Source organism: Leptodactylus fuscus, chromosome 1 (genome assembly GCF_031893055.1).
Source record: "Leptodactylus fuscus isolate aLepFus1 chromosome 1, aLepFus1.hap2, whole genome shotgun sequence".
Lineage (NCBI taxonomy): Eukaryota > Metazoa > Chordata > Amphibia > Anura > Leptodactylidae > Leptodactylus > Leptodactylus fuscus.
The window spans coordinates 63,243,046-63,269,617 of record NC_134265.1 but is presented as its reverse complement, the minus strand read 5'-3'; the positions used below and the strand labels follow the sequence as shown (position 1 = coordinate 63,269,617).

At 43.1% G+C, this 26,572-nt stretch overlaps 1 protein-coding gene across 2 annotated transcripts in view; it reads right to left on the bottom strand.

Moving 5' to 3' along the window:
• ADGRV1 (adhesion G protein-coupled receptor V1) overlaps positions 1–26,572 on the bottom strand; it is a 355,871-nt gene that overhangs the window by 213,841 nt on the left and 115,458 nt on the right. For both annotated transcript variants that reach the window (XM_075271519.1, XM_075271528.1), the window contains 6 exons: positions 25,834–26,038; positions 25,596–25,742; positions 24,773–25,028; positions 21,854–22,056; positions 20,652–20,828; positions 1,055–1,237 (listed from right to left, as the gene is read on the bottom strand). In XM_075271519.1, the coding sequence (XP_075127620.1) occupies positions 1,055–1,237; positions 20,652–20,828; positions 21,854–22,056; positions 24,773–25,028; positions 25,596–25,742; positions 25,834–26,038 (1,171 nt within the window). The remainder of the gene's footprint in view (positions 1–1,054; positions 1,238–20,651; positions 20,829–21,853; positions 22,057–24,772; positions 25,029–25,595; positions 25,743–25,833; positions 26,039–26,572) is intronic.

Below are 26,572 nucleotides of genomic sequence, written 5' to 3'. Positions count from 1 at the left end.
GAAGTAAAGGCCTGTTTTTGTTTGCCAACACCTTTTTGCAAAATAAACACACAGGGCTAAAAACCCTGTTTAAACCAATTTTGGTGTCTGTCTCTGACTGTCCGCTGCTACTACCGCTGAGCCTACCTCCCCCACAATGTAGATTCTTATGCTGACAACAATAGGAATGTCATAAATATACTGTGTGTGTGTATATATATATATATATATATATATATATATATATATATATATATATATATATACAAAATATTGATCAATCACAGTATTATCTATTTTCAATGGTAGGTGTCAATAAGTTGAATATAACAGGCATTAAGTGTACAGTCAGGTGAAATGGTAAAAAGTAAAGATCTGTGCAAAGAATAGATGAATGGGTCACAATATCTCCAAAACAGCAGAACTTGTGAGTTATTGTGGGGCAGTCATTAGTACCTACCAAATGTAGTCCAAGGAAGGAAGACCAGTGAACTAGCAACAGGATTGTTAGCAATATTCGTTGATTTGCATGTGGAGAGAAGGCTAGCCACCTGGCCACAGGCTGGTCAGAGGGCTCATAGTTGGTGACCCTTTTCCATGCCAAATGCAATTACAATAAGCCTGTGGGTGTCAGAACTGGACCATGGAGCACAGAGTCTGATGAAATAAGGCAAGTTGGTGGAAACAGCGTGACACTGTGGGCAAAGTTCTGCTGTGGGCGAATGTGGCATTCATGTGAATGTTACTGTGGCGCTTTTCTATCTACCTAAACATTATTGTAGATCAAACTTCCCTTCATGGCATTGTATTCCCTAGTGACAGTGGCCTTTTTCATCAGGATAGTGCACCCTGCCATATGACCTCCAAATTCTCCATTCAAGCATGTGTGGGATGTCCTATTAAAACTAGTATGATCTACGGAAGTTTATATATATATATATATATATATATATATATATATATATATATATATATGTATATATATATATGTGTGACAGGAAGGTTTTTAATGTATGTTACATAGCAAGCTTATTGAAAAATTGTAGTTTATTGAAAAAATGTAGTTCGCACAGACCTGTCCGTCAGAAAATGTAAGATTCCCCGAGGAAGGAGTGAAATCTTCATGACTTGCGGTGACTGGCAGTGCTTCCCAATAAACAGTCACAAGGCCAAATTTTCCAGCTTGTCTGACAACAGGGAGTCTGAGTACATTTTGTGGAGGAGGAACCTCATAACCTATCACAGCTCCATTCACACCCTGGAACAGACAAAGGATAAGCTCATGGGCACAGGAAAGTCAGTCCATAGATCCAGAAACCTGCATGAAGCAGGACAGAACATGTCACATACGTAATATCAAAGACATACTATTGTAGGGCAGTTATATAACTCTGCTACTTATATTTATATCACTTTTTAGACATTGCATGGGGTTTGCCTGCTGTAAGTACCAGTAAGTTGTTAGATGAGGGTAATGATGTGTACAGGGGGGTCTAAAGGTGTGTGACGGGTGCTGAGATACCCACTGGTGCTGTCTAACTCATAACAAGACATCAGTACTATCAATGACAGATAATATTTGGAGGAACGTCAAGGTACACCGCTAGTCATGTGTATCTGCATCTGTCCAGAAATCCCCAGGTCAGACCAGTGCTACAATGTAAATAGGTTTCTCTAAAGGGCAAATATGCTAAATGTAAGAATCGACAACAGTGAGCTCAATAATGCTTGCCAAAATGGCTACTATGACAGGACTGAAACATGTCAATGTCTCGGCAGTAAAGCAAACTAATGACCAAAGCTGGAAATAGCTATTTAAAGAGGACCTTTCATGGGTTTGGGCACAGGCAGTTTTATATGCTGCTGGAAAGCTGGCAGTGCGATGAATTTAGCGTACTGTTGGCTTTCCCGATCTGTGCCCCGGGTAAAGCGCTATCGGTCCCGGTACTGTAGCTCTTTACAGTCAGAAGGGCGTTCCTGACAGTCAGTCCTTCTCCACAGCAGCGCCTATCGCGCTGTACAGTGTGAGCGTGGAGGAACACCCCATCCCTCTTCTCACAGTGCTCGTCCATAGACGAGTATTATCAGGAGGGGAGGGGGCGTTCCTCCCCGCTCACACAGTACAGTACTATAGGCGCTGCTGTGGAGAAGGACGTTCCTGACAGACTGTCAGGAACGCTCTTCTGACTGTAAAGAGCTACAGTTCCGGCACCGATAGCTCTTCACCCGGGGCACAGATCGGGAAAGCCGACAGTGTGCTGAATTCAGCACACTGTCGGCTTTCCAGCAGTATATAAAACTGCTTGTGCCCAAACCCATGAAAGGTCCTCTCTTTAGAAAAAAAAAAAAAAGGAATATGTGGAAATTCTTTTTTTTTTTTTTTTTTTTTTTTTTTTTTTGAACTTTCAAAGGTCACCTGGTCTGACGTGGTACGCAGAAAATATAAAAAAGCACCAGAATTTTTCTTGTGATTTCCGGAAAGAAGTTTATTCTCTAACATACATATTCAGGTAATTGCACAGTAAGATTTCTATAGATTATACTACAAAATCATATTTAATAGAAAAAAAGAAAAGGCTTGTTTTTCCAAGAAAAATATAGGCATTATAAAGCAAGACTGTGTCAGGTTGACAAAAATCAGCTGAAGAATTGCAAGAAAAAAAAAATCCTATTTTGCAAGAATGTGCTGATAGTATACTGCCACCTAGTGAACAGATATAAAATTACACGTGTTACAAACTGGGTTTTTGATCAAAATAAAAATAAAACTTTTTAGAAAATGCAACCATTACACTCTTTATTAAAAATAGAATTTCATAAATTATATAGCAGCAATGTGACTCAGTACAACCGTAGATAACAGAAGTATTTAGAGATTTTTTTTTTTATGCTTTGGCATAAAAAGCTGCAAATTTTTGTGCAACAAAAAATGGGACTTTCTTTCTTTTTTTTTTTCAGTCTTCATAAACCTCCCCCAGTGTATCCACTCTTATATCCAGGATTTTTTTTAGGCTATTCCTATAGTATAATCTAAAAATTGTACCAAAAACAATTGTGGATGTACCTCCTGACAAGCTTTACTGCACATTGCGTTTTTTCCCAAAGCATTTTTCATCGAGTTTTCGCTGCATTTTACTCTGCAGTTTTTCCTCCCTTATTAAATCTATAGAGAGTATGTGAGCGTTTTTGCAGGTAAAACTAGCATGCTATGTTTTTCAAAAACACAGCCTTTCCGCAGCGTTCTTTTTCCACGGATATAAGTGACATGCTGAGATTTACAAAAATGCTTGTGTTTTTGAAATTGCAGCATTTCTGCAATGGATTTTTTTCTGCAATGTGTGGATGGGATTAGCCAAAATCCTTTCCACTTTGCAGGTAGCGTAAAATGTGACCTTTTTTGCAAGATGGGATCCAGCCTAAAGGGTTACTTTTCAGATGGAAATAGGCAGATCCTGGAAAGATCCAGACAGAAATGTCCTATGCTGTTTCTGTAATCTCCATAGAGGTAAATAGGAGATATGGAAGCAGTATAACAGTGAGTTACACTAGTTATAACTGCTAAAGCTATACAAACGTGATATCTCACTGTGGTACTCTGTTTCTTTATCTCCTATTTACCTCTATGGAAGTCAAGGAAACCGCATAAGACTTGCACTTGATGGTCTGTGTAATTCTTGACCACTGCACAGGGAGGCACAGACAAGGTGTTAGGGAATTGCTAGCTAATATTAAGTCTGCTGGTGGATGGGGAATCTTTCATGAATGGCCCAACCAGTAACATGCTGAGATTATTCTAGCCTTCGGGTAAGTTCACACTGAGTTTTTTGGTCAGGATTTTGAGGCCGTATCAGTCTCAAAACCCTGACCAAAAAGACAGCTCCCATTGAAATCAGAAGCGAGATGGTCATTCTTCAGGTCGTTTCGCCTTGTTATTCGGACTGAAGACACACCCTCCTCCGGACTAGGTCCATTCATTGGGCCTAATCCAGAGCGGAGTGCGCGGCTTTCACTTGCGGCTACTCTGGCTTTTGGTCCGGCACCTGAGGTGCAGGCCGCCTCAGGTTCCGGACCAAAAAACTCCATCTGAACTTACCCTTATATGGGAACCTAACTAATAGAGTTGTATTTAGGGTATAAATATTGTATTTTTCAAGCAAGAGGGTTTAAATACTTACCTGTAGAAATTCTCACTTTCATTAGCCCTATACTTTTCCTCTAACAAGTGAAATAAGGAAGTGGGTTCCTATATATCTTCAATATTTTATGAGAGTCTTTTTCAAAAAACTTTAACTTTTGATATCAACGTTTTTTGTTAGCCCCAATAGTGACTGACGCTTCACAAAATTATTTATTAGAGATGAGCGAACACTAAAATGTTCGAAATTCGATTCGAACAGCCGCTCAATGTTCGTGTGTTCGAACGGGTTTCGAACCCCATTATAGTCTATGGGGAACAGATACTCGTTAAGGGGGAAACCCAAATCCGTGTCTGGAGGGTCACCAAGTCCACTATGACACCCCAGGAAATGATGCCAACACCTCTGGAATGACACTGGGACAGCAGGGGAAGCATGTCTGGGGGCATCTAACACACCAAAGACCCTCTATTACCCCAACATCACAGCCTAACAACTACACACTTTACACATTCAAAAAAACCTCTATCAAAGTGGGAAAATACCTGGGAACCTTCTTTACTCCCCAAATGGATGGACACAAACCCCATTTTAAGCTCAACAAACAGTAACAACCACCCCTTTAAATCACGTTCCCCATGACAACCACAAATGGAATAGGCAATGGGAATTCCAAAAGCCCTCACCCTTAACTGTCATTTTGAGTGTGTGTGTGTGTGTGTGTGTGTGTGTGATGTGGTAAGACCTTCCAAAATTCACTTTTCTAGCCCTTAACATGAGCCCTTCCAAACAAAGTTACAGGACCTTAAGCTGAGCTACCAGCAGAGATTGAGGCCCTTGGCATGAGTAGAGCCTTGCACCAGCAGTGTTTTTGGCACTTAGGGTGAGTTGAGCCTTGTACCAGCGTGTGTCCCTTAACATCAGGCGGGCCCTAAGTTCTGCGCTTTGCACAAAAGTTCCACATTAACTAGGCTGAATGGTACAAAGATTAGTAGGCCCGAGAACCAGGAACAGGTCTTGCAATGGCTGTCGGATAACGCTTAAAGCACATTGTCCACCAGCCAGTCAGCCTCTACCTCCTCTTACCCAACAGTCTTGTCCTCCTTCCACCCAAAATTCCCAATCTTCCCAGAACAATAACCCCAACTGTCCCTGCTCCCCAGAGCTGTTCTCCCTTCCTTTGACTGTACCGCAACCTGCCCCTCCATTTCGCGATTCCACGGACCTAACAGACGAGTATCTGTGTCCAGATGCTCAAACACTAGAGTCTCCTCCATTCTATCTCCGGTCGATTTGGTGGCGGATGACCAGCAACCCACCCTCATCGACGACGATGAGACGCAGTTGCTGTCAGGGCAGCCAGTTCACATGCGCATTGTGCAGGAGGAGGAGGCGAGACAGGAGTTGGAAGAGGAGGTGGTGGACAACGAGGACACCGACCCCACCTGGACAAGGCGGATGTCAAGCTGGGAAAGTAGTGTGGATGTTGAGGCAGGTGCAGCACCAAAAAGGGTAGCTAGAGGCAGAGACATGTCCAGAGGCAGAGGTCAGCTGCTTTGCCGAAGCCAGGCCAGACCCGGAATGTCCGAAGATGTTCCCTTTTGTACCCAGCCCAGAAAAACTCCCCCATCGAGGGCACGTTTCTTGAAGGTGTAGAGTTTTTTCAAGGAATGCGCCGAGGACAGATATAGTGTCGTCTACACAATTTGCCTCTCGAAATCAAGTAGGGGCCCTGAGAAGAGCAACCTGTCCACCACTTCAATGCACCGTCATTTGGAATCCAAGCAATGGAATCAGTGGCAGGCAGCAACGGCAGGACAAACGTCGCCCGCCGTTCATGCCACTGCCTCTGCTCACAGTGCTGGCGATGCACTCCAGTAGACGAGCCAGGACATCACTTCATCTGCCTCCGCCACTTTGTTGACTTCTCCCTCATCCTCCCCTGTTTCTGTCTTATCTCCTTCTCCTGCACCATCAAGCGCTTCTTTATAACAACCCACCATCTCTCAGACATTGGAGCGCCGGCAGAAATACACCGCTAACCACCCACCCACGCAAGCCTAGAACGCCAACATCGCTAAACTGCTGGCCCAGGAGAGGTTGGCGTTCCGGCTTGTTGAAACTCCCGCCTTCCCGGACCTGATGGCAACTGTGGCACCTCACTATGCCGTCCCTAGCCGTCACAACTTCTCCCGGTGTGGCGTCCCCGCCTTGCACCAGCATGTGTCACTCAACATCAGGTGGGCCCTTAGTTCCGCGCTTTGCTGCAAGGTCCACTTGACCACCAACACTTGGACAAGCGCCTGTGGTCAGGGATGCTGCTTATCTTTAAGGACAGGCAGGGTGAATGTGGTGGAGTCTGGTCCCGGGGTGCAAACTGAGGTACCCTATCTCCTCTCCCAGGCCAAAATTCATGGCAGGAGTAGACTGAAACCCTACGACGCTGCAACCTCCATCCCAGCTACTAGCGGCAAACGCTAAAACACTGGTGTGGGGAGACGTCAGCAGGCGGTGCTGAAGCTCATCAGCTTGGGGGACAGACAGCACAGTGCCTCCGAGGTCAGGGATGCCATCCTGGCTGAGATGGCATTTTTTTTTCCCTGCTACACCTGGGGCCTGGCATTTTTACGCCTGTGATAATGGCTGGAACCTGGTAGCGGCTCTGGAGCTTGCCAGCCTCCAACACGTTCCATGTTTGGCCCACGTCTAACCTAGTGGTGCAAAGTTTTTTGAAAACATACCCAAATGTACCGAAGCTACTGTTGAAAATGCGGCGCTTGTGCGCCCACTGTTGCAAGTGCACAGGAGTCGCTGCTAGCCTAAAAACACTCTAGCAAGGCCTACATCTGTCCAAACAAAGGCTGTTGCCCGTCATTCACACACGCTGAAACCCTACAATACCATATCTTGAGCAGGGTGTGTGAGCTGCACAGACCTTTGATGGAGTTCCATCTACAAAACCCAAGGGTTCCTCAAAGTCAGCTCCCAAAGTTTCTGCACCATGAGTTTCCAGGGGTGGCAGAGTTATGGCTAGGGGCAGAGGCATGGATAGGGATGATGTCTAGGGGCAAAAGCAGTGTGGATGTGGAGGCAAGCTAAGCAGGAAAAACTGGGGGTACAAGCTAAGGCATGGACTGGGGTGATGTCTAGGGGCAAAAGCAGTGTGGATGTGGAGGCAAGCTAAGCAGGAAAAACTGGGGGTACAAGCTAAGGCATGGACTGGGGTGATGTCTAGGGGCAAAAGCAGTGTGGATGTGGAGGCAAGCTAAGCAGGGAAAATGGTGGCTAGAGGCAAAGGGATGTCCATAGGCAGCAAGGGCAAAGATGCAAAACTCTCCCCTGTTTCAAGAATTTTCCTGACTTGTCTCCCCACAAAACATTCCTGGGAGGAGGGCTGAAACACCACCCTCCTCCTCCTCCTCCGCTGTTAGATTGACCCCAGCTACGAGCTGAAAACGCTGCAACACTGGTGTGGGGAGACGTCAGCAGGCTGGGCTGAAGCTCATCAGCTTGGGAGACGGACAGCACACTGCCTCTGAGGTCAGGGATGCCATCCTGGATGAGATGGCAATTTGTTTATCCCCGCTGCCCCTGGGGCCAGGCTTTTTTGTCTTGTTGGAGGGCTCTGGAGCTTGCCAGCCTCCAACACGTTCCATGCCTGGCCCACGTGTTCAATGTAGTGGTGCAATGATTTTTAAAAACATACTCCAAATTAGCTGAGCTAAGGGTGAAAGTGCGGCACTTGGACACCCACTTTCCCAAGTCTACAGTACCTGGAGCTAGCCGCAATACACTCCAGCAAGGCCTACATCTGCCTGAAGCACCTACTGTTGTGCGAGGTCACCACACGATCTAACCCTAGATACCGTATGTTGAGCAGGGTGTGTGAGCAGCAGAGACCTTTGATGGAGTACCAGCTACAAAACCCAAGGGTTCCTCAGAGTCAGCTCCCTCACTTTCTGCACCATGAGTTTCCATGGGTGGCAGACTTATGGCTAGAGGCACAGGCATGGATAGGGGTGATGTGTAGGGGCAAAAGCAGTGTGGATGTGGAGGCAAGCTAAGCAGCAAAAACTGGGGGTACAAGCAGCCGGTGGCATCATCACTGACAAGCACAGCTGTCTGTCAGCTGACAGGCTGACTTTCACCAAAATGAACAGACAATGGATAGACTCATCATATACATGTCAGTTACATGACAAATTTAGTGCAATTTGCAAGTCCAAGATGGGTTGGAGATCTGCAGAGAGGAATCTCACCACCTCTTGCGGGTGCCATCATTTGGAAGGCAAGCCCTGGGCTCAGTGGGTGAGAGCAAGCGCAGGATAATCGTCGTTTGGCCTGGCGGCCACTGCCTCTCCCACTGTTGACAGGGCTGGTGCTGCAGTCCAGACCAGCAGCCAGGACACCTCCACATCTGCCTCTGACACTTTGGGGAGTTCACCCTCATCCTCACCTTTTCCTGCCATTTCTCCTTTTGCCTGCGCCATCATGCGCCTCTTCCCAGCAACTCCCCATCTCCCAAGCCTTTCATTTCATGCTAAAGTACAGCGCAACCCACCCACATGCCCAAGGCTTCAACGGCCTCATCTCAAGAAATCTGGCCCAGGAGATGTTGGAATCCCGGCTGGGGGACACTCTGCCCTTTTTGGGCAGAGTGTCTACTGCGCCACCGCACTGTGCCGTCCACACCAGCACTTTCCCCCAAACATGAGGCGGTCCCTAAATTCAGCGCTTAGCCCTAAAGTTCCACGTGACCAGTTACGAATGGACAAGTGCATGCGGACAGGGACGCTACCTTTCAATTTTGGCACAGTGGTTGAATGTAGTTGAGGCGTGGACCGGGTCGCAAAATGTGGTGGCCTGACTTGTCTCCCCACACAACATTCCTGGGAGGAGGGCTGAAACACCACCCTCCTCCTCCTCCGCTGTTAAATTGACCCCAGGTACGAGCTGGAAACGCTGCAACACTGGTGTGGGGAGACGTCAGCGGGCCGTGCTGAAGCTCATCAGCTTGGGGGCCAGACAGCACACTGCCTACAAAGTGAGTCATGCCATCCTCGATGAGACGGCAATGTGGTTTTTGCCACTGCACCTGGGCCCAGGCATGTTGTCATGTGTGATAATGGCCGTAACCTGGGATCGGCTCTGTAGCTTGGCAGCCTGCAACATATTCCATGCCTGGGCCACGTTTTTAACTCATTGCTGCTAATCTTTTGAAAAAGGTACCCCAATGTTCCTGAGCTACTGGTGAAAGTGTGGCGCTTGTGCGGATAGTTTTTAAAGTCTATAGTTGCCGCTGCTAGCCTCTATGCACTCCTACAACGCCTGTACCTGCTGGAACAACGGCTGTTGTGCGACGTCTCCACACTGCTGGCACTAAACATATCATGTGTTGAGCAGAGTGTGTAAGCAGCACAGACCTTTGATGTAGTTCCAACTCCAAAACCCTCGGGTTCGTCAAAGTCAACTCCCTCAGTTGCTCAACCATGAGTGGCCATGGGTGGCAGACTTATGTGAAATCCCATCCCATCCATTGCACTGGACACGAAACATTAGCATGCGCTCAGCACAACTTCGGATATGGCAGCTGCATTAAGCAGGGTGCAGGGTACAACACAGACCAGGCCCGAGCACCAGGAACAGGTGTTAGAAATACTGCAGCATCCGCCATTTCCTTCCAATTTTGGGGTTTTGGACCCGCCACCGACTTGCCTGGACCTAAGTGGGGATCATGAGACACAGTTGCCATCAGGGCAAGCTGTGGTCATGTGCGGTTTGCAGTAAGGGGCCAGTGCGCAATTGGAAGAGGAGTTGGTGGATGACGAGGCCACCGACCCCACATGGACAGGGGTGATGTCTAGGGGCTAAAGCAGTGTAGATGTAGAGGGAAGCTAAATCAACAAAAAACCTGGGTAGAAGCAAAGGCATAAACTGGGGTGATGTTTAGGGGCTAAAGCAGTGTAGATGTGGAGGGAAGCTAATTCAACAAAAAAAAAGGGTAGAAACAAAGGCATAAACTGGGGTGATGTTTAGGGGTGAAAGCAGTGTAGATGTGGAGGGAAGCTAAGCAGCAAAAACAGTGGGTAGAAGCAAAGGCATGCAAAACTCTACCCTGTTGGAAGACTTATTCCTAGGTCTGGAACACGTTAATGGCCCCCCTGGACAAATTACTGCCACTCAGGGGCCTAGTGTCACCAGGAGGGACAAGTATAGGCGCATGTTGTGGGAATACCTGGCCGACACCAGCTCTGTCCTCTCCGATCCCTCTGTGCTCTACAGCCTACACTTATTTTCTCATCTTTTTTTCTGCACTGCACATCTCTTGCCTGCTTCCTTTGGGATCTTACAAGTGGTGGTCCACTTCCAAAGATGGTAATTTCACTAGACAGTGTAACGGGAGTAGCTGAGGGATCGCTGTCTTAACCACTTTTTGGCACAAAATTAACTTCCAAAGCCAAATATGGTGCAAGTATATGATGCAAGGACACCTACACACCTATCTCTGACACATTGGGGAGTTCACCCTCATGCGCCCTTTTGGCCTGCACCATCATGCGCCTCTTCCCAGCCACTCCACATTTCCCAAGCTTTTCATTGCAGGCAGAAGTACAACACAACCCACCCCCATGCCCAAGCCTTTAACAGCCTCATCGATAAACTGCTGGCCCTGGAGATGTTGGTGTTTGTTTATGCTTCTGGAGACCCAGGCCTTCCGTCAGCAGATGGCAGCTGGGGCACCTCCCTATGCTGGGCCTAGCCGTTACTACTTCTCTTGGTGTGCAGTCCCTGCCTTGCGCCTGCATGTGTCCCATAACATCAGTCGGGCCCAGAGCTCTGCGCTTTGCTGCAAGGTCCACTTGACCACCGACACATGGACAAGCGCCTGTGGTCAGGGATGCTGCAGTGCTTATCTTTAATGACAGGCAGGGTGAATGTGGTGGAGTCTGGTCCCCGGGTGCAAACTGGGGTGGCCTATCTCCTCTCCCAGGCCAAAATTCATGGCAGGAGTAGACTGAAACCCTACGATGCTGCAACCTCCACCCCAGCTACTAGCGGAAAACACTGTAACACTGGCGTGGGGAGATGTCAGCAGGCCGTGCTGAAACTGATCAGCTTGGGGGACAGACAGCACAGTGCCTCCGAGGTCAGGGATGCCATCCTGGCTGAGATGGCATTTTTTTTTCCCTGCTACACCTGGGGCCTGGCATTTTTGCACCTGTGATAATGGCTGGAACCTGGTAGCAGATCTGGAGCTTGCCAGACTCAAACACGGTCCACGCATGGCCCACGTTTTCCAACTTGTTGGTGCCATGTTTCTTTGAAACCTACACCATTGTGCCTGATATACAGGTCAAAGTGGGGCCATTTTCGTAAGTGAGAACTAGCCTCTGCTAGGCAGAAAACCTTCAGAGCACACTCCTCTCATCTTCGCACCGTTGGCTGGCGGAGGAAGACGAGGGGGTTGGAGTGGCATCTGATGTCCCTGTCCCACACGAGGCTAGAGGGTGCACTTCAGTGCATCCCATTGCTTCACCACAAATGGTGTGAAGGGGAGTGGAAAATGGAGGAAATGGAGAGTGACCCTTACAGTTGGGGCCAGCAAAGGCATGCCAAGTAACACACTGGCACACATGGCTGACTTCATCTTGGGTTGCTTTTCAACACATATTTCACATCATGAAGAACAAATAATACTGGATTTTTACAAGCCTCGAACCCCGGTCTAGGTCTAATGTCTGTTCCTTTCTTATATTAGGGGAGAGGGAAAAATTACTTCAGTGATACGTTTAGCGTACATAGACTGACTATTAATGTGTATCCCACTTAGTGTTGTTAGGGTTACACACCGTCACAACCTGGCTAAAGCTTCTATAGCTGTTAATAAAGTCAACATAACTTTACGGTATCCAAAAAGACAGCTGGTACCGACAGAGAGCAAGACAAATGTCAACCAAAGCTGTGAGCTCTGAACACCCACAGTGACTTTGGCGTCATCATCATTATAAGGGAGCGGGTGGTAATAAATAACTTGGCAGTGCCTAAAACCCAAAAAGCTTATACAACTATATTTACATTAAGATACACAAATGACACTTTTCAGTAGCATGTCATGAGACAAGCTGATAAGCTCTTCCTTTGTGCAGTGCTATTTGAAAGTTAAACGCTGCCTTTATTTTAATTCTGGAGAAGGTGCAGACATTAGATTTAGAACATGTTGTCTTCATTGTCCAAATCCTCTATATAGGTAACGTGTTTTTCGGGCCGAGCTGTCTGGGAACGAGCTGGTGCAGCACTGACAACCTGGGTGAATATGGCAAGAGCCTGAGATGTAGGGTGAATGAATCCCCAAATTATTTGTGGAATTCCCAGTGAGACAATGGCACTATATACCAGTAGCAAAAATTGGCTTCCGGCTGTCATAGCAACCGATCACCGCCCTCTTGTGACGTTCAGGAGGGCGGCGATCGGCGAAACATGGCGGCGCCCATGCCGCCGGCGCCGTTTACACACTGCGGTCATGTTTGACCGCAGTGTGTAAAGGGTTAACAGCAGCGATCGGCTCGGGCACCGACCGCTGCTGTTAGTGGCAGGTCCTGGCTGTATTATACAGCCGGCATCTGCCGTGTATGGAGCGAGCTCAGCGTGTGAGCTCGCTCCATACATCCCCATGCGACCCATGACGTACAGTTACGTCAAGGGTCGCTAAGGGGTTAATCTTATACGGTATGTTAATATATATAACGAAACAAAACAGGCCTACCTCACACCATTGTGGGACGTTTCATCCAGCCTGTACCCATAGTTCCCGTATGTGTTGATAGAGACAAAGTCACGTGGGGCAATCACATGTGTGATCACATGATCGGAGGAAGAGAGACTTCTATTGGTAGAATGAAAAGAATCCAAATCTTATGAGGAAAATAAATCAGCACAAAGAATATAATATAAGGTGAGTATGGACCAATATTAAACATTATATTGTATCTTATTTAATAAATTAATGACAGATCCTGTCTAATATTGAGACCATTCGGCACCCGACTGTCCAACTTCCATATCCAAAAAGCCTCTCGCTTAAGGAGAAGCTTCTTGAGATCGCCACCCCGTGTCGGCTCCACTACATGTTCTATCACATAAAAAATAAAAGAAGAGGTGCTACCCCCATGGTGTGTGGAGAAATGTCGGGATACATTAGACATCTGATCGGTAACGGATTTAGAACAGTCTGCAAGATGTTCAGATATCCTGACCTTAACCTGCCGTGTAGTGCATCCTACATACAAAAGATTGCAGGAAGTGCATTCTATGATATATACAACATAACTACTGTTGCAGTTTAAATATTCCGAAATTTCAAAACGTTTCCTGTTTATATTATTACCAAATGTGGTGGTTTTTCTCGCAAACCTACAAACTGCACATCTAACGCCACCACATTTGTAAAAACCTAAACATTTAAGCCAGGTGGCTGGTGTAACCTCCTTAGAAGTAAAAAGACTAGGAGAGAGGATGTCAGCTAAAGATCTGCCCCTGCTAGGAACAAATCTGACACCATTATGCAATAATTTTCTCGTCTGAATGTCGGACTCCAAAATAGGTAAGTTTTTTCTAATAATATGAGTAATCTGATTATATTGCGCACTATAACGAGTTGAAAAATAAAGCAAAGGTTTGTCAGAAACTGATGTTTCTTTGTGTGTCTTTAATATGCTATTTCTATCCTTCTCTGAAATAATCTTTCTTGCTCTATCCAGTGTCCACTGGGGATAATGGCGTTTTTTCAATCTACCAAGGGTTAACTCTGCCTGTGATTCATAGTCTTTATCCTCCGAACATGCGCGCCTGGTGCGATAAAGTTCGCCCACCGGCACGGATTTAATCACATGTTTGGGATGGCAACTGGATGCCATCAATATTGTATTACCTGCGGTGGGTTTGCGAAAAAGTGAGGTTTCAATGATTGCCGTGGTGGGGTTGCCCATCAAACACAAATCCAAAAAATTAACCTTTTGACTGTCAAAATTATATGTAAAAGATAAATTTAAATTATTAGTATTAAGATAGTCAATAAACATTGGTATGGGCGTTACATCTCCGGTCCAAATGATGAGGATATCGTCGATGTAACGCCCATACCAATGCAAAAATGAAGAAAAAGGATTAGAATTAGAAAAAATGTGCGTTTCCTCCCACCAGGATAAATAAAGATTAGCAAGAGAAGGAGAGAAAGGGGAGCCCATAGGGGCCCCACAGATCTGTAAATAATAAATAGAATCAAACATAAAAAAATTGTGTTTCAACAAAAATTCAACAACCTGAATAATAAATTCACAAAGTTCGGGAGTATAACTGCTGTATCGATAAAGATGATAGGACAACGCCACCACGGCAAGATCATGAGGGATGCTCGAATAAAGGGAATTGATGTCACACATAAGCCACGATTCCGAGGAGCTCCAAACACACTTGGTCAACATCCCCAATAATTCCTTAGAATCTTTAATATAGCCCGGAACCCTCCTAACAAGTGGCTGTAAAAGATCATCCACCCATGTACAGATTTTCTCACTATATGAATTTATGCCTGCTATTATGGGACGTAAGGGGGGTGGTAAACCAGGTTTATGGGTCTTAGGAAGCCCATGAAATATGGGAGTAACAGGAAATTTATTGATCAAAAAATGTTTCTTGGATTCAGGGATAATGCCTAAACTGACTCCTTCCTCTATCAGTTTTACCAATGTCTGGTTGAAAATAGGAGTGGGATCCCTATCCAAGAGTTTATAGGTTTTAGCATCATTCAAAATAGCCAAACATGACTTTTTATAGTCACCCGAGTTCATAACCACCACGTTCCCCCCCTTATCCGACATTTTGATCACAATCTGATGGTTATCACTGAGTTCTTTCAAAGCCTTTTTTTCAGAAATAGTTAAATTTTGATGTGAGTTTTCACTCCCCAAATTATCACGTAAAATCTCTAAGTCCCTTTCAACTTTCTGTTGGAAAAGATTATACACCGGACTGCGGGATTTAAAGGGGTAGAACGTGGAGTTATCGATTTTAACAGGTACAGTGAGTATGTCCTTGACAGGACCATTAATACTCATATAGGATAAATCTGATAATTGTAACAAAGCAGTTTGCTCTTTAAAGTTAAGCCCCGTAAACTCATTGCTAGGGCACTCCTCGATTGAACATAAAGAAACAGGACTATCTGTATTGCTAGTATCAAGAAAATGTCTCTTTACTGTTAACAGGCGGACAAATCTATTAATATCCAGTAGTGTCTGGAACATGTCAAAATTAGACGTGGGTACAAACTTAAGTCCCTTCGACAAAACTTCCAATTGATCTTTAGACAAAACTGTAGAAGATAAATTAATGACATCCATAGATTTGTCCGTTCCCAATGAATCTACATTTTCCTTTGTTGTGTGCGGGTCCAGTATCTTCTTCGTTGTCCCTTTTCTATGTTTGACTCCAGCTCGGCGTCCCCGTTTTTTGGGCGACGATTACCATTAGATGAATGGTCACATATAGATTCCATAGAGTCCATAGAACGACTCAATGACTCCTCATGCCTGTTAAATTGAGAGTTATCCGAGTCACTCGAAAAGGATACCCTCCGATTAGCTCCACGTTGATATGTGCGTTTTTTCAAAATGGATCTCGGAGTAGGTAATCTTTGAAACCGCCGGATCTTATATACTGTTCCCGTAGCATAATCATTCACATCCCTTGAAAATTTTCTTTTTTTGATGGCCATGACCTGTGTCTCCAGTTTTTCAATTTTGCCATTAATATTAGACTCGACGTCTTTAAACATCTGTGAGGTTTTAATGGGTTCCAATTTATGTATCACATCCTGCATCTCTTTTCTGATCGTGATTAATTTTTTATGTTCACTATCCACAATAAGTTGCATCAACTTGAATGAGCAATCAGTAAGGATACCATTCCACATGCTTTCAAAGTCCTCATCATAGATGAAAGTTGGAATTTTCTTGATTCGCAGACCTCTCGGGATCATTTTTTTAGAAATATATTGCTCTAGGGTAGTAGCATCCCAGAACATTTTAAGTTCTTGAGTGGCAAGCTTCTCCCACTGAAAAAACATGTCATCATATATCGATACAGCAGTTATACTCCCGAACTTTGTGAATTTATTATTCAGGTTGTTGAATTTTTGTTGAAACACAATTTTTTTATGTTTGATTCTATTTATTATTTACAGATCTGTGGGGCCCCTATGGGCTCCCCTTTCTCTCCTTCTCTTGCTAATCTTTATTTATCCTGGTGGGAGGAAACGCACATTTTTTCTAATTCTAATCCTTTTTCTTCATTTTTGCATTGGTATGGGCGTTACATCGACGATATCCTCATCATTTGGACCGGAGATGTAACGCCCATACCAATGTTTATTGACTATCTTAATACTAATAATTTAAATTTATCTTTTACATATAATTTTGACAGTCAAAAGGTTAATTTTTTGGATTTGTGTTTGATGGGCAACCCCACCACGGCAATCATTGAAACCTCACTTTTTCGCAAACCCACCGCAGGTAATACAATATTGATGGCATCCAGTTGCCATCCCAAACATGTGATTAAATCCGTGCCGGTGGGCGAACTTTATCGCACCAGGCGCGCATGTTCGGAGGATAAAGACTATGAATCACAGGCAGAGTTAACCCTTGGTAGATTGAAAAAACGCCATTATCCCCAGTGGACACTGGATAGAGCAAGAAAGATTATTTCAGAGAAGGATAGAAATAGCATATTAAAGACACACAAAGAAACATCAGTTTCTGACAAACCTTTGCTTTATTTTTCAACTCGTTATAGTGCGCAATATAATCAGATTACTCGTATTATTAGAAAAAACTTACCTATTTTGGAGTCCGACATTCAGACGAGAAAATTATTGCATAATGGTGTCAGATTTGTTCCTAGCAGGGGCAGATCTTTAGCTGACATCCTCTCTCCTAGTCTTTTTACTTCTAAGGAGGTTACACCAGCCACCTGGCTTAAATGTTTAGGTTTTTACAAATGTGGTGGCGTTAGATGTGCAGTTTGTAGGTTTGCGAGAAAAACCACCACATTTGGTAATAATATAAACAGGAAACGTTTTGAAATTTCGGAATATTTAAACTGCAACAGTAGTTATGTTGTATATATCATAGAATGCACTTCCTGCAATCTTTTGTATGTAGGATGCACTACACGGCAGGTTAAGGTCAGGATATCTGAACATCTTGCAGACTGTTCTAAATCCGTTACCGATCAGATGTCTAATGTATCCCGACATTTCTCCACACACCATGGGGGTAGCACCTCTTCTTTTATTTTTTATGTGATAGAACATGTAGTGGAGCCGACACGGGGTGGCGATCTCAAGAAGCTTCTCCTTAAGCGAGAGGCTTTTTGGATATGGAAGTTGGACAGTCGGGTGCCGAATGGTCTCAATATTAGACAGGATCTGTCATTAATTTATTAAATAAGATACAATATAATGTTTAATATTGGTCCATACTCACCTTATATTATATTCTTTGTGCTGATTTATTTTCCTCATAAGATTTGGATTCTTTTCATTCTACCAATAGAAGTCTCTCTTCCTCCGATCATGTGATCACACATGTGATTGCCCCACGTGACTTTGTCTCTAGGGCAACATCAACACATACGGGAACTATGGGTACAGGCTGGATGAAACGTCCCACAATGGTGTGAGGTAGGCCTGTTTTGTTTTGTTTCGTTATATATATTAACATACCGTATAAGATTAATACTCATTTCATTGTGTGGTCTAGGCTTGGTGTATATAGTCATATATCGTGATTCATAATTATATACATGTTTTTAGCAAATGTATCGACATGTGTCGGATTGATTGTGATTTGCTTTGACAGCATTGCATGTTACAGCAACATGATTGTATTTGGATTTATGCGGTATTGTAACATGTCATATACTACATGGGGTGTATTGTAACATGCCATATACTACATGGGGCGTATATTGCATCCTATGTTTAATTATGATACTTTTTTGAAGTGGGACACTCAGGTGTGGCCTGTTGAGCTGTTGAGTACCTGGAAGGGGTCAACCCTAGGGTTTAAATGTGTTCCTGAACTTATGTTTCATATGTTATGATTAAGAGACCTGGATGTGAGTCTCGAAACGCGTAGGCTGTTGTTTTATTCTGGATCCATGCTCTAAGGAGCTTTTTCTGTTTTTAACCACTATGAAGTAAAGGTTATATTTTATTTTTCAATTATTGGGCGTGCTGGATTTTTTATCATCGTTTCTTCAATTGGATTCCATTCTAATGGTCGGATGTTCCGTGCACCCCGCGCCATATGATACCATCTGAACAACGTTCAAGGTAGAGCGATTTCCGTATTTTTGTACATAAATGGCACTATATACCAGTAGCAAAAATTGTGGGTGCACGTAACCCCAATATATTCTTTGAATTACCAGTCAGAAACTGGAACTATATAGCAGTAGCAAAAATTGTGGGTGCACATAACCCCCATATATTCTTTGAATTCCCAGTGAGACAATGGCACTATATACCAGTAGCAAAAATTGTGGGTGCACGTAACCCCAATATATTCTTTGAATTCCCAGTGAGACAATGGCACTATATACCAGTAGCAAAAATTGTGGGTGCACGTAACCCCCATATATTCTTTGAATTCCCAGTGAGACAATGGCACTATATACCAGTAGCAAAAATTGTGGGTGCACGTAACCCCCATATATTCTTTGAATTCCCAGTCAGACAATGGCACTATATACCAGTAGCAAAAATTGTGGGTGCACGTAACCCCAATATATTCTTTGAATTACCAGTCAGAAACTGGAACTATATAGCAGTAGCAAAAATTGTGGGTGCACATAACCCCCATATATTCTTTGAATTCCCAGTGAGACAATGGCACTATATACCAGTAGCAAAAATTGTGGGTGCACGTAACCCCAATATATTCTTTGAATTCCCAGTGAGACAATGGCACTATATACCAGTAGCAAAAATTGTGGGTGCACGTAACCCCAATATATTCTTTGAATTACCAGTCAGAAACTGGAACTATATAGCAGTAGCAAAAATTGTGGGTGCACATAACCCCCATAAATTCTTTGAATTCCCAGTGAGACAATAACACTATATACCAGTAGCAAAAATTGTGGGTGCACGTAACCCCAATATATTCTTTGAATTCCCAGTCAGACAATGGCATTATATACCAGTAGAAAAAATTGTGGGTGTATATAGCACCAATTCTATTGCTAGGGGACTTGCAGGGTATTTCTGAGGTGAAGGTGGGGGGGCACACCGTTGGAACGGGGATTTGGGGTGTATATATGGGGTATACGGGAATACACTGTCAGTGTGTTCCATTCAGGATCCTGGGAAAGCTGGGTTGTGGCGATTGAGCCCGTCAGTGCCACGTTACACTGACAAGCTTCTCCCTGGAATTGAAGTGATATGTAACCCCAATATATTCTTTGAATTCCCAGTGAGACAATGGCACTATACGGCAGTAGCAAAAATAGTGGGTGTATATAGCCCCGATTCTATTGCTAGGGGATTTGCAGGGTATTTCTGGGGTGAAGGTGGGGGGGCACACCGTTGGAACGGGTATCGGGGGTATATATCGGGTATACGGGAATACACTGACAGTGTATTCCATTCAGGATCCTGGGAAAGCTGGGTTGCGGCGATTGAGCCCGTCAGTGCCACGTTACACTGACAAGCTTCTCCCTGGAATTTAGCTCTTATAAGAGCTGTTGGTTGTCTTCTCCTTCCTATCCTAGCCTGTCCCTGCCTACCCAGAATCTAACCCCTAGCTAACTGGACGGAAACCTCCGTCCCCAGTGAATTGCAAGCTCAGAATGACGCGAAGCTGGGCGTCGCTGTTCTTTTAAATTAGAGGTCACATGTTTTCGGCAGCCAATGGGTTTTGCCTACTTTTTTCAACGTCACCGGTGTCGTAGTTCCTGTCCCACCTACCCTGCGCTGTTATTGGAGCAAAAAAGGCGCCAGGGGAGGTGGGAGGGGAATCGAGTAATGGCGCACTTTACCACGCGGTGTTCGATTCGATTCGAACATGCCGAACAGCCTAATATCCGATCGAACATGAGTTCGATAGAACACTGTTCGCTCATCTCTATTATTTATGTATTTACACATTTATTAAGAGCCGGATTTTCAATGCTGGTCTTGTTATGCCTTGCATTATTGGAGGATGCACTTAATATGGTGCAGGCTTTGTGAAAAGACAAGTGCAGCCAGTAGTCCATTCACTTAGGATAAAATCTCTGCCAGCTACAAAGTCATCATTTATGCCAAAAAACTGGCAAAAATTATGATAAATCTGATGGGACCGCTGGTTTTACCCACAGCATGCCCTTACTACATCTCCTTTTTGTAAAGTTAAAAGGGCAATGGAAGAAAACTACTGGGCCAGTGGTGCTTATAAAGACAAAAAAATCTGTAAAGCGAAGCCTATGTACCTTAGTAACATTGAACTGAAAGACGCCTCTTGGGTCATCATTCTCCAGTATTGCTACTTCACATATTTCTACCCCAGGCCTCTTGATAACAGGCAGTCCACTTGAGATGGATGAATTCACAAACCGGACATCGGTGATGTTTAAGAGGAAACTTTCATTTAACTCTGGAATATCATCCTGAAACAAGAATTGTAAAAATTACAAAAAAAATCCAGAATGTAGCAGAAACTCATGACTGAAGCAATAGCCACATCCTCTATTATGGATGATGGCACATGTATGACACAGCATCTGATAATCCAGAAATGTTGTTAATTTCATCATTTTGTCTACAACAGAGCTACAGAACAACTCTGAGACCAAAACCAGAAAACTGAGAAAAAAAACGAGCAAATTCGAGTTTATATTTTTATTTGGTATTTTACTCACACCCATAATTTAATATAGTTCTTATGGCTGTCCAATAACCCAGAATATTATCTATCTATCTATCTATCTATCTATCTATCTATCTATCTAAAACACATAGTTCAGCAGCATCATTTCTTTTTCACTACTTTGGAGTGCTGTAGTTTAGTGTTTAATTCTTAGTTTATCCTGGACAACCCCGTTAACAAATTTCAGAATTGATATGGATTTCGTTGCAGACTATGCACATTCCAGGTATGTCAATGAGATTTCTACAACCCAATTCACATAGTACAGAAACTTTGTGCTGAGGTTTGCCTGCACAGCTGGAAATATGTCAGCAGTGTGAATAAGTAACGTGCTCATTCTGCACAGAAAAGCCAAGGATTAGTTGTTCCCACAAGCAGCATATACAAGTGTAATCCTCAGATTTCTGCCAGTGATCTTGTCATAGAATATGTGTCATATTTGCAATCTGGAAATCAGAACATAACATGCATCTACTTAGTGAAGTGTAATATATGCAGAGAGCAGCATGGTAGCCCATGAAGTAGTCAGAGTATGTCATATATAGGTGCTGGCTCACTGTTGTAGCTGTAGGGGTGCAGCAGTAGCAGTTGCAACCGGATCGTGGACTCTGAGGGGCCCCAAAGCTCTACTTCTACAAAAAATAAACCACTATTGTAAATGTCACACAGTACTTAGGGGCCCCATTGCAAATTTTGCATTGGGGCCCAGGAGCTTTAGGTTTGTGAAGTGTTAATGAATACATCACATTATATGCATTTACTTACAGGCAAGATAGTAATATTAACTTGACCAACAGCTCTGTTTTCTCTTATAATTACGACTTTATCTTTTATTAAATAATCGTCATATTCCGTGGCTCTGTTCATATGCGGCAGGGAGATGTTTGGTGTAGACTGAAGATAAATAGCAATGTCGCCCACAAAGCCTTGCTCTCTTGTAATTTGCAGGGTTATGATCACTTGATTCACTATACATTGAAAAGATAAAACAGCATTACTTCTGACATAACACAGTGTAACATCAAACTACGGGAAGTAAATGACAATTCTGTCCTTGAAGAGGCAACAAAACAAACACATACCGCACATGTACAGCGCACAGCTTCTCTATACAACGCGTATTCAATTGCAACATAACTTCCAATAATATAATAAGAACAATCACGTGAATGAAGTCAGTATTATTAGAAGTCAGTATGCAATATATTCTCTTCCACCGTTTGGAATGAAAAAAAATGCCAATGATACTTGGATCACAACCATCCATCAGGATCATCTTCACATAGTGCATCCTACAAGGATTCAGTCTAAATAAAATTATGAGCTGACAAATTCCCTCTGAATATACAGATTCCACATATCAGAGTGTATATGATAGTATATCCCTAGTTCATAGAGCTATAGAATGATATTAGGAATCAATTTCCATCAACTGTAATGTAGTCATAATTCTGGCATCCCTATAAAAGGTTCAATAGTCCTCTTGCAGTTACAGTCCTATGAAAAAGTTTGGGCACCTCTATTAATCTTAATCATTTTTAGTTCTAAATATTTTGGTGTTTGCAACAGCCATTTCAGTTTGATATATCTAATAACGGATGGACACAGTAATATTTCAGGATTGAAATGAGGTTTATTGTACTAACAGAAAATGTGCAATATGCATTAAACCAAAATTTGACCGGTGCAAAAGTATGGGCACCTCAACAGAAAAGTGACATTAATATTTAGTAGATCCTCCTTTTGCAAAGATAACAGCCTCTAGTCGCTTCCTGTAGCTTTTAATCAGTTCCTGGATCCTGGATAAAGGTATTTTGGACAAACAATTCAAGTTCAGTTAAGTTAGATGGTCACCGAGCATGGACAGCCCGCTTCAAATCATCCCACAGATGTTCAATGATATTCAGGTCTGGGGACTGGGATGGCCATTCCAGAACATTGTAATTGTTCCTCTGCATGAATGCCTGAGGATTTGGAGCGGTGTTTTGGATCATTGTCTTGCTGAAATATCCATCCTCGGCGTAACTTCAACTTCGTCACTGATTCTTGAACATTATTCTCAAGAATCTGCTGATACTGAGTGGAATCCATGTGACTCTCAACTTTAACAAGATTCCCGATGCCGGCATTGGCCACACAGCCCCAAAGCATGATGGAACCTCCACCAAATTTTACAGTGGGTAGCATGTGTTTTTCTTGGAATGCTGTTTCTTTTTGGATGCCATGCATAACGCCTTTTTTTTTATAACCAAACAACTCAATTTTTGTTTCCAAAATGAAGCTGCCTTGTCCAAATGTGCTTTTTCATACCTCAGGCAACTCTATTTGTGGCGTACGTGCAGAAACGGCTTCTTTCTCATCACTCTCCCATACAGCTTCTATTTGTGCAAAGTGCGCTGTATAGTTGACCGATGCACAGTGACACCATCTGCAGCAAGATGATGCTGCAGCTCTTTGGAGGTGGTCTGTGGATTGTCCTTGACTGTTCTCACCATTCGTCTTCTCTGTCTTTCTGATATTTTTCTTGGCCTGCCACTTCTGGGCTTAACAAGAACTGTCCCTGTGCTCTTCCATTTCCTTACTATGTTCCTCACAGTGGAAACTGACAGGTTAAATCTCTGAGACAACTTTTTGTATCCTTCCCCTGAACAACTATGTTGAACAATCTTTGTTTTCAGATCATTTGAGAGTTGTTTTGAGTAGCCCATGATGCCACTCTTCAGAGGAGATTCAAATAGGAGATCAACTTGCAATTGGCCACCTTAAATACCTTTTCTTATGATTGGATACATCTGGCTATGAAGTTCAAAGCTCACTGAGGTTACAAAACCAATTTTGTGCTTCAGTAAGTCAGTAAAAAGTAGTTAGGGGAATTCAAATCAATAAAATGATAAGGGTGCCCATACTTTTACACCGGTCAAATTTTGGTTTAATGCATATTGCACATTTTCTGTTAGTACAATAAACCTCATTTCAATCCTGAAATATTACTGTGTCCATCAGTTATTAGATATATCAAACTGAAATGGCTGTTGCAAACACCAAAATATTTAGAACAAAAAATGATTAAGATTAATAGGGGTGCCCAAACTTTTTCATAGGACTGTATATTGAACTGAATTTAAATAGCCTTGTCTGAAAATGGTTTAGATTGTGTTCAATGTAAGGTCAGCACTGTTGAAGTTTATTTATGCAACTGATGTTTTGGCAGGTTGCTGGTCTGGAGCATTCAGGTATGTTTTAAAACAATTGTATACAGCAAATGTAAATTATAATAAGGAATTCAGGACTTATAGGAATGCCTAATAGTAATCAGTATAGTACATGGCTGTTACATAACATCCGTTATGGAATATTCATATGCGGCCATTTGAGAAAGTTTGACATTGGGTTGGTTTTGCAATGTGCATGCATTTTTACAAACCCTATTTAGAAGTATGAAACCGTTGTAAAACATTGTGTCACAAATCTGTCATATATTACAAAACCATAGATAAAAAGACATGTAGTAAAATATTAACATCTGAAACAAAATCCAGTAACTGGAATTAGCCATTTGTAGAAAAACTAGAACTAGGAAAACAAATAATTCTAAATAAAAATTCTAAATAATTCATTTACAATAACTGCATAAAAAGCTCAGAGATGGATGAAAGAATTTGATGCACATTTCTGTTTGCCCACCTTCAGGTTCATCCACTTTAACAGAAAATGAATTTTTGTGCCAACCAACCACACCGTGTGGAGAGTCATTGGGCAGGATGGTCAGCACAGCCGCTGATCTATTAGGGTCCAGTATAGCTCCTCTATGGGGATCCTGAATATTCATTGTTGTTACTTTGGTTAGGACAACCATCACAGTCTCTGCAAGCTCAGCGATATTGTCTGCCACAACTGTGATAGCGATTGTGGTGAGGGCCTGTCCTTCTGAGAAGGTAACCTACAGAGGAGAGAAAATAAGACAAATGACTGTTTAGTTGGTACCTAGAATATAAAGAAAACATGATACAGAATAATACAGCTCTAGTGTGACCGATAGGTAGCTATCCAGTATGTCAACATTTGACCCATTAAAGAGCCTTAAAATATGACTAGGGATATCGGCAAAACCAGAGGAACCTATTTCTAGAAAGCTGTTTATTAGTTATTGTTTGGTGAACAAGCACCTTCCAGGAGCTGTGCCAAAGGCATCTCAACTAGTCAACTAATACCCTACTTTCTTTCTGATGGAGAGCATATTATTTGCACACCTTTCTGGGGAATTACTGCCTGTAAGTCTCCCTACTCCAGTGGGATCTCCACAAGGAGAATACGTAACTTCCAAGAATCACATTTGTAACCAAAGACCATGGTCCAATAATCTAATGTAAATGGAGAATGAACTACCCAACGAGCCATTCTGAGATTGTTGGTAAGGTTATACATGTGTATGTGTTAAAATATCATATTTAAGGTAGAATACATCTCTTCTTGCACAGATATATAGTACAGTATATTAAATGCATACCACTCCTGATGCAGGAAATATATCAGTAACACTGCCATTGGCAAACCATTCCACCACAACTCGGCCATAGGTTCCATAGAGACGCTCAATGCTAAAGCTTATAAGATTGTCCTGCTCCATCTCTTCTGCTTGCTTCATCAATGAGTTCTAAAAACAACACATACAGATGTCCATAAATCATATAAAACTGGTTTAATATATATTACATCCCAATAATGATATCGTCAACTAAATTCACCTGAGCAAAGGCGATAACTCCATGGGCATAGTCATTGGTTGGGATGATTATGGTGACATAGGAATGTATACCAATCTCTGCGCCTCCTTTTGCGTTTTTCAACCTCACTCTGAAAGTTTCATCCTCCTCTGGGATTGAATCATCAAGGATATTAACTGCGAATATGGCTTCTCTCTGTCCAGGCTCAAACTTCAACTCACCTGAACTAGCAGAAAGGTAGACACAGCACAACATTAATACAACAAAATGAGCGACACACAATGGACTCCAGAAAAGCGAGCAGTAACAGAATCACTACTATTACAAGTACAATATATATGGACCCAAATAAAAATGTTACTACTTCTCCCTTTCATAAGGTGTGAGGTCAGTTTGTAAGTCTTAATCCACAAAGCCAAACTATAGTCAAATCCCTGCTTCTCCTGAGTTTCTGATCAAATTCTATCTTTGCTTTCCAATTTCTCTTTTTCTTTGCACTGCTATCAATCCCATGTTGCATCAGCACAAGGGCTGCTAGAGACTATACTATATCTACCCACTTGGGTACAGGAACCCTTGGGATGCTAAAGACTGTACTATATATACCCACTGAGGTACAGGAACCCATGGGATGCTAGAGACTGTACTATATCTACCCAATGAGGTACAGGAACCCATGGGATGCTAGAGACTGTACTATATCTACCCACTGGGGTACAGGAACCCATGGGATGCTAGAGACTGTACTATATATACCCAC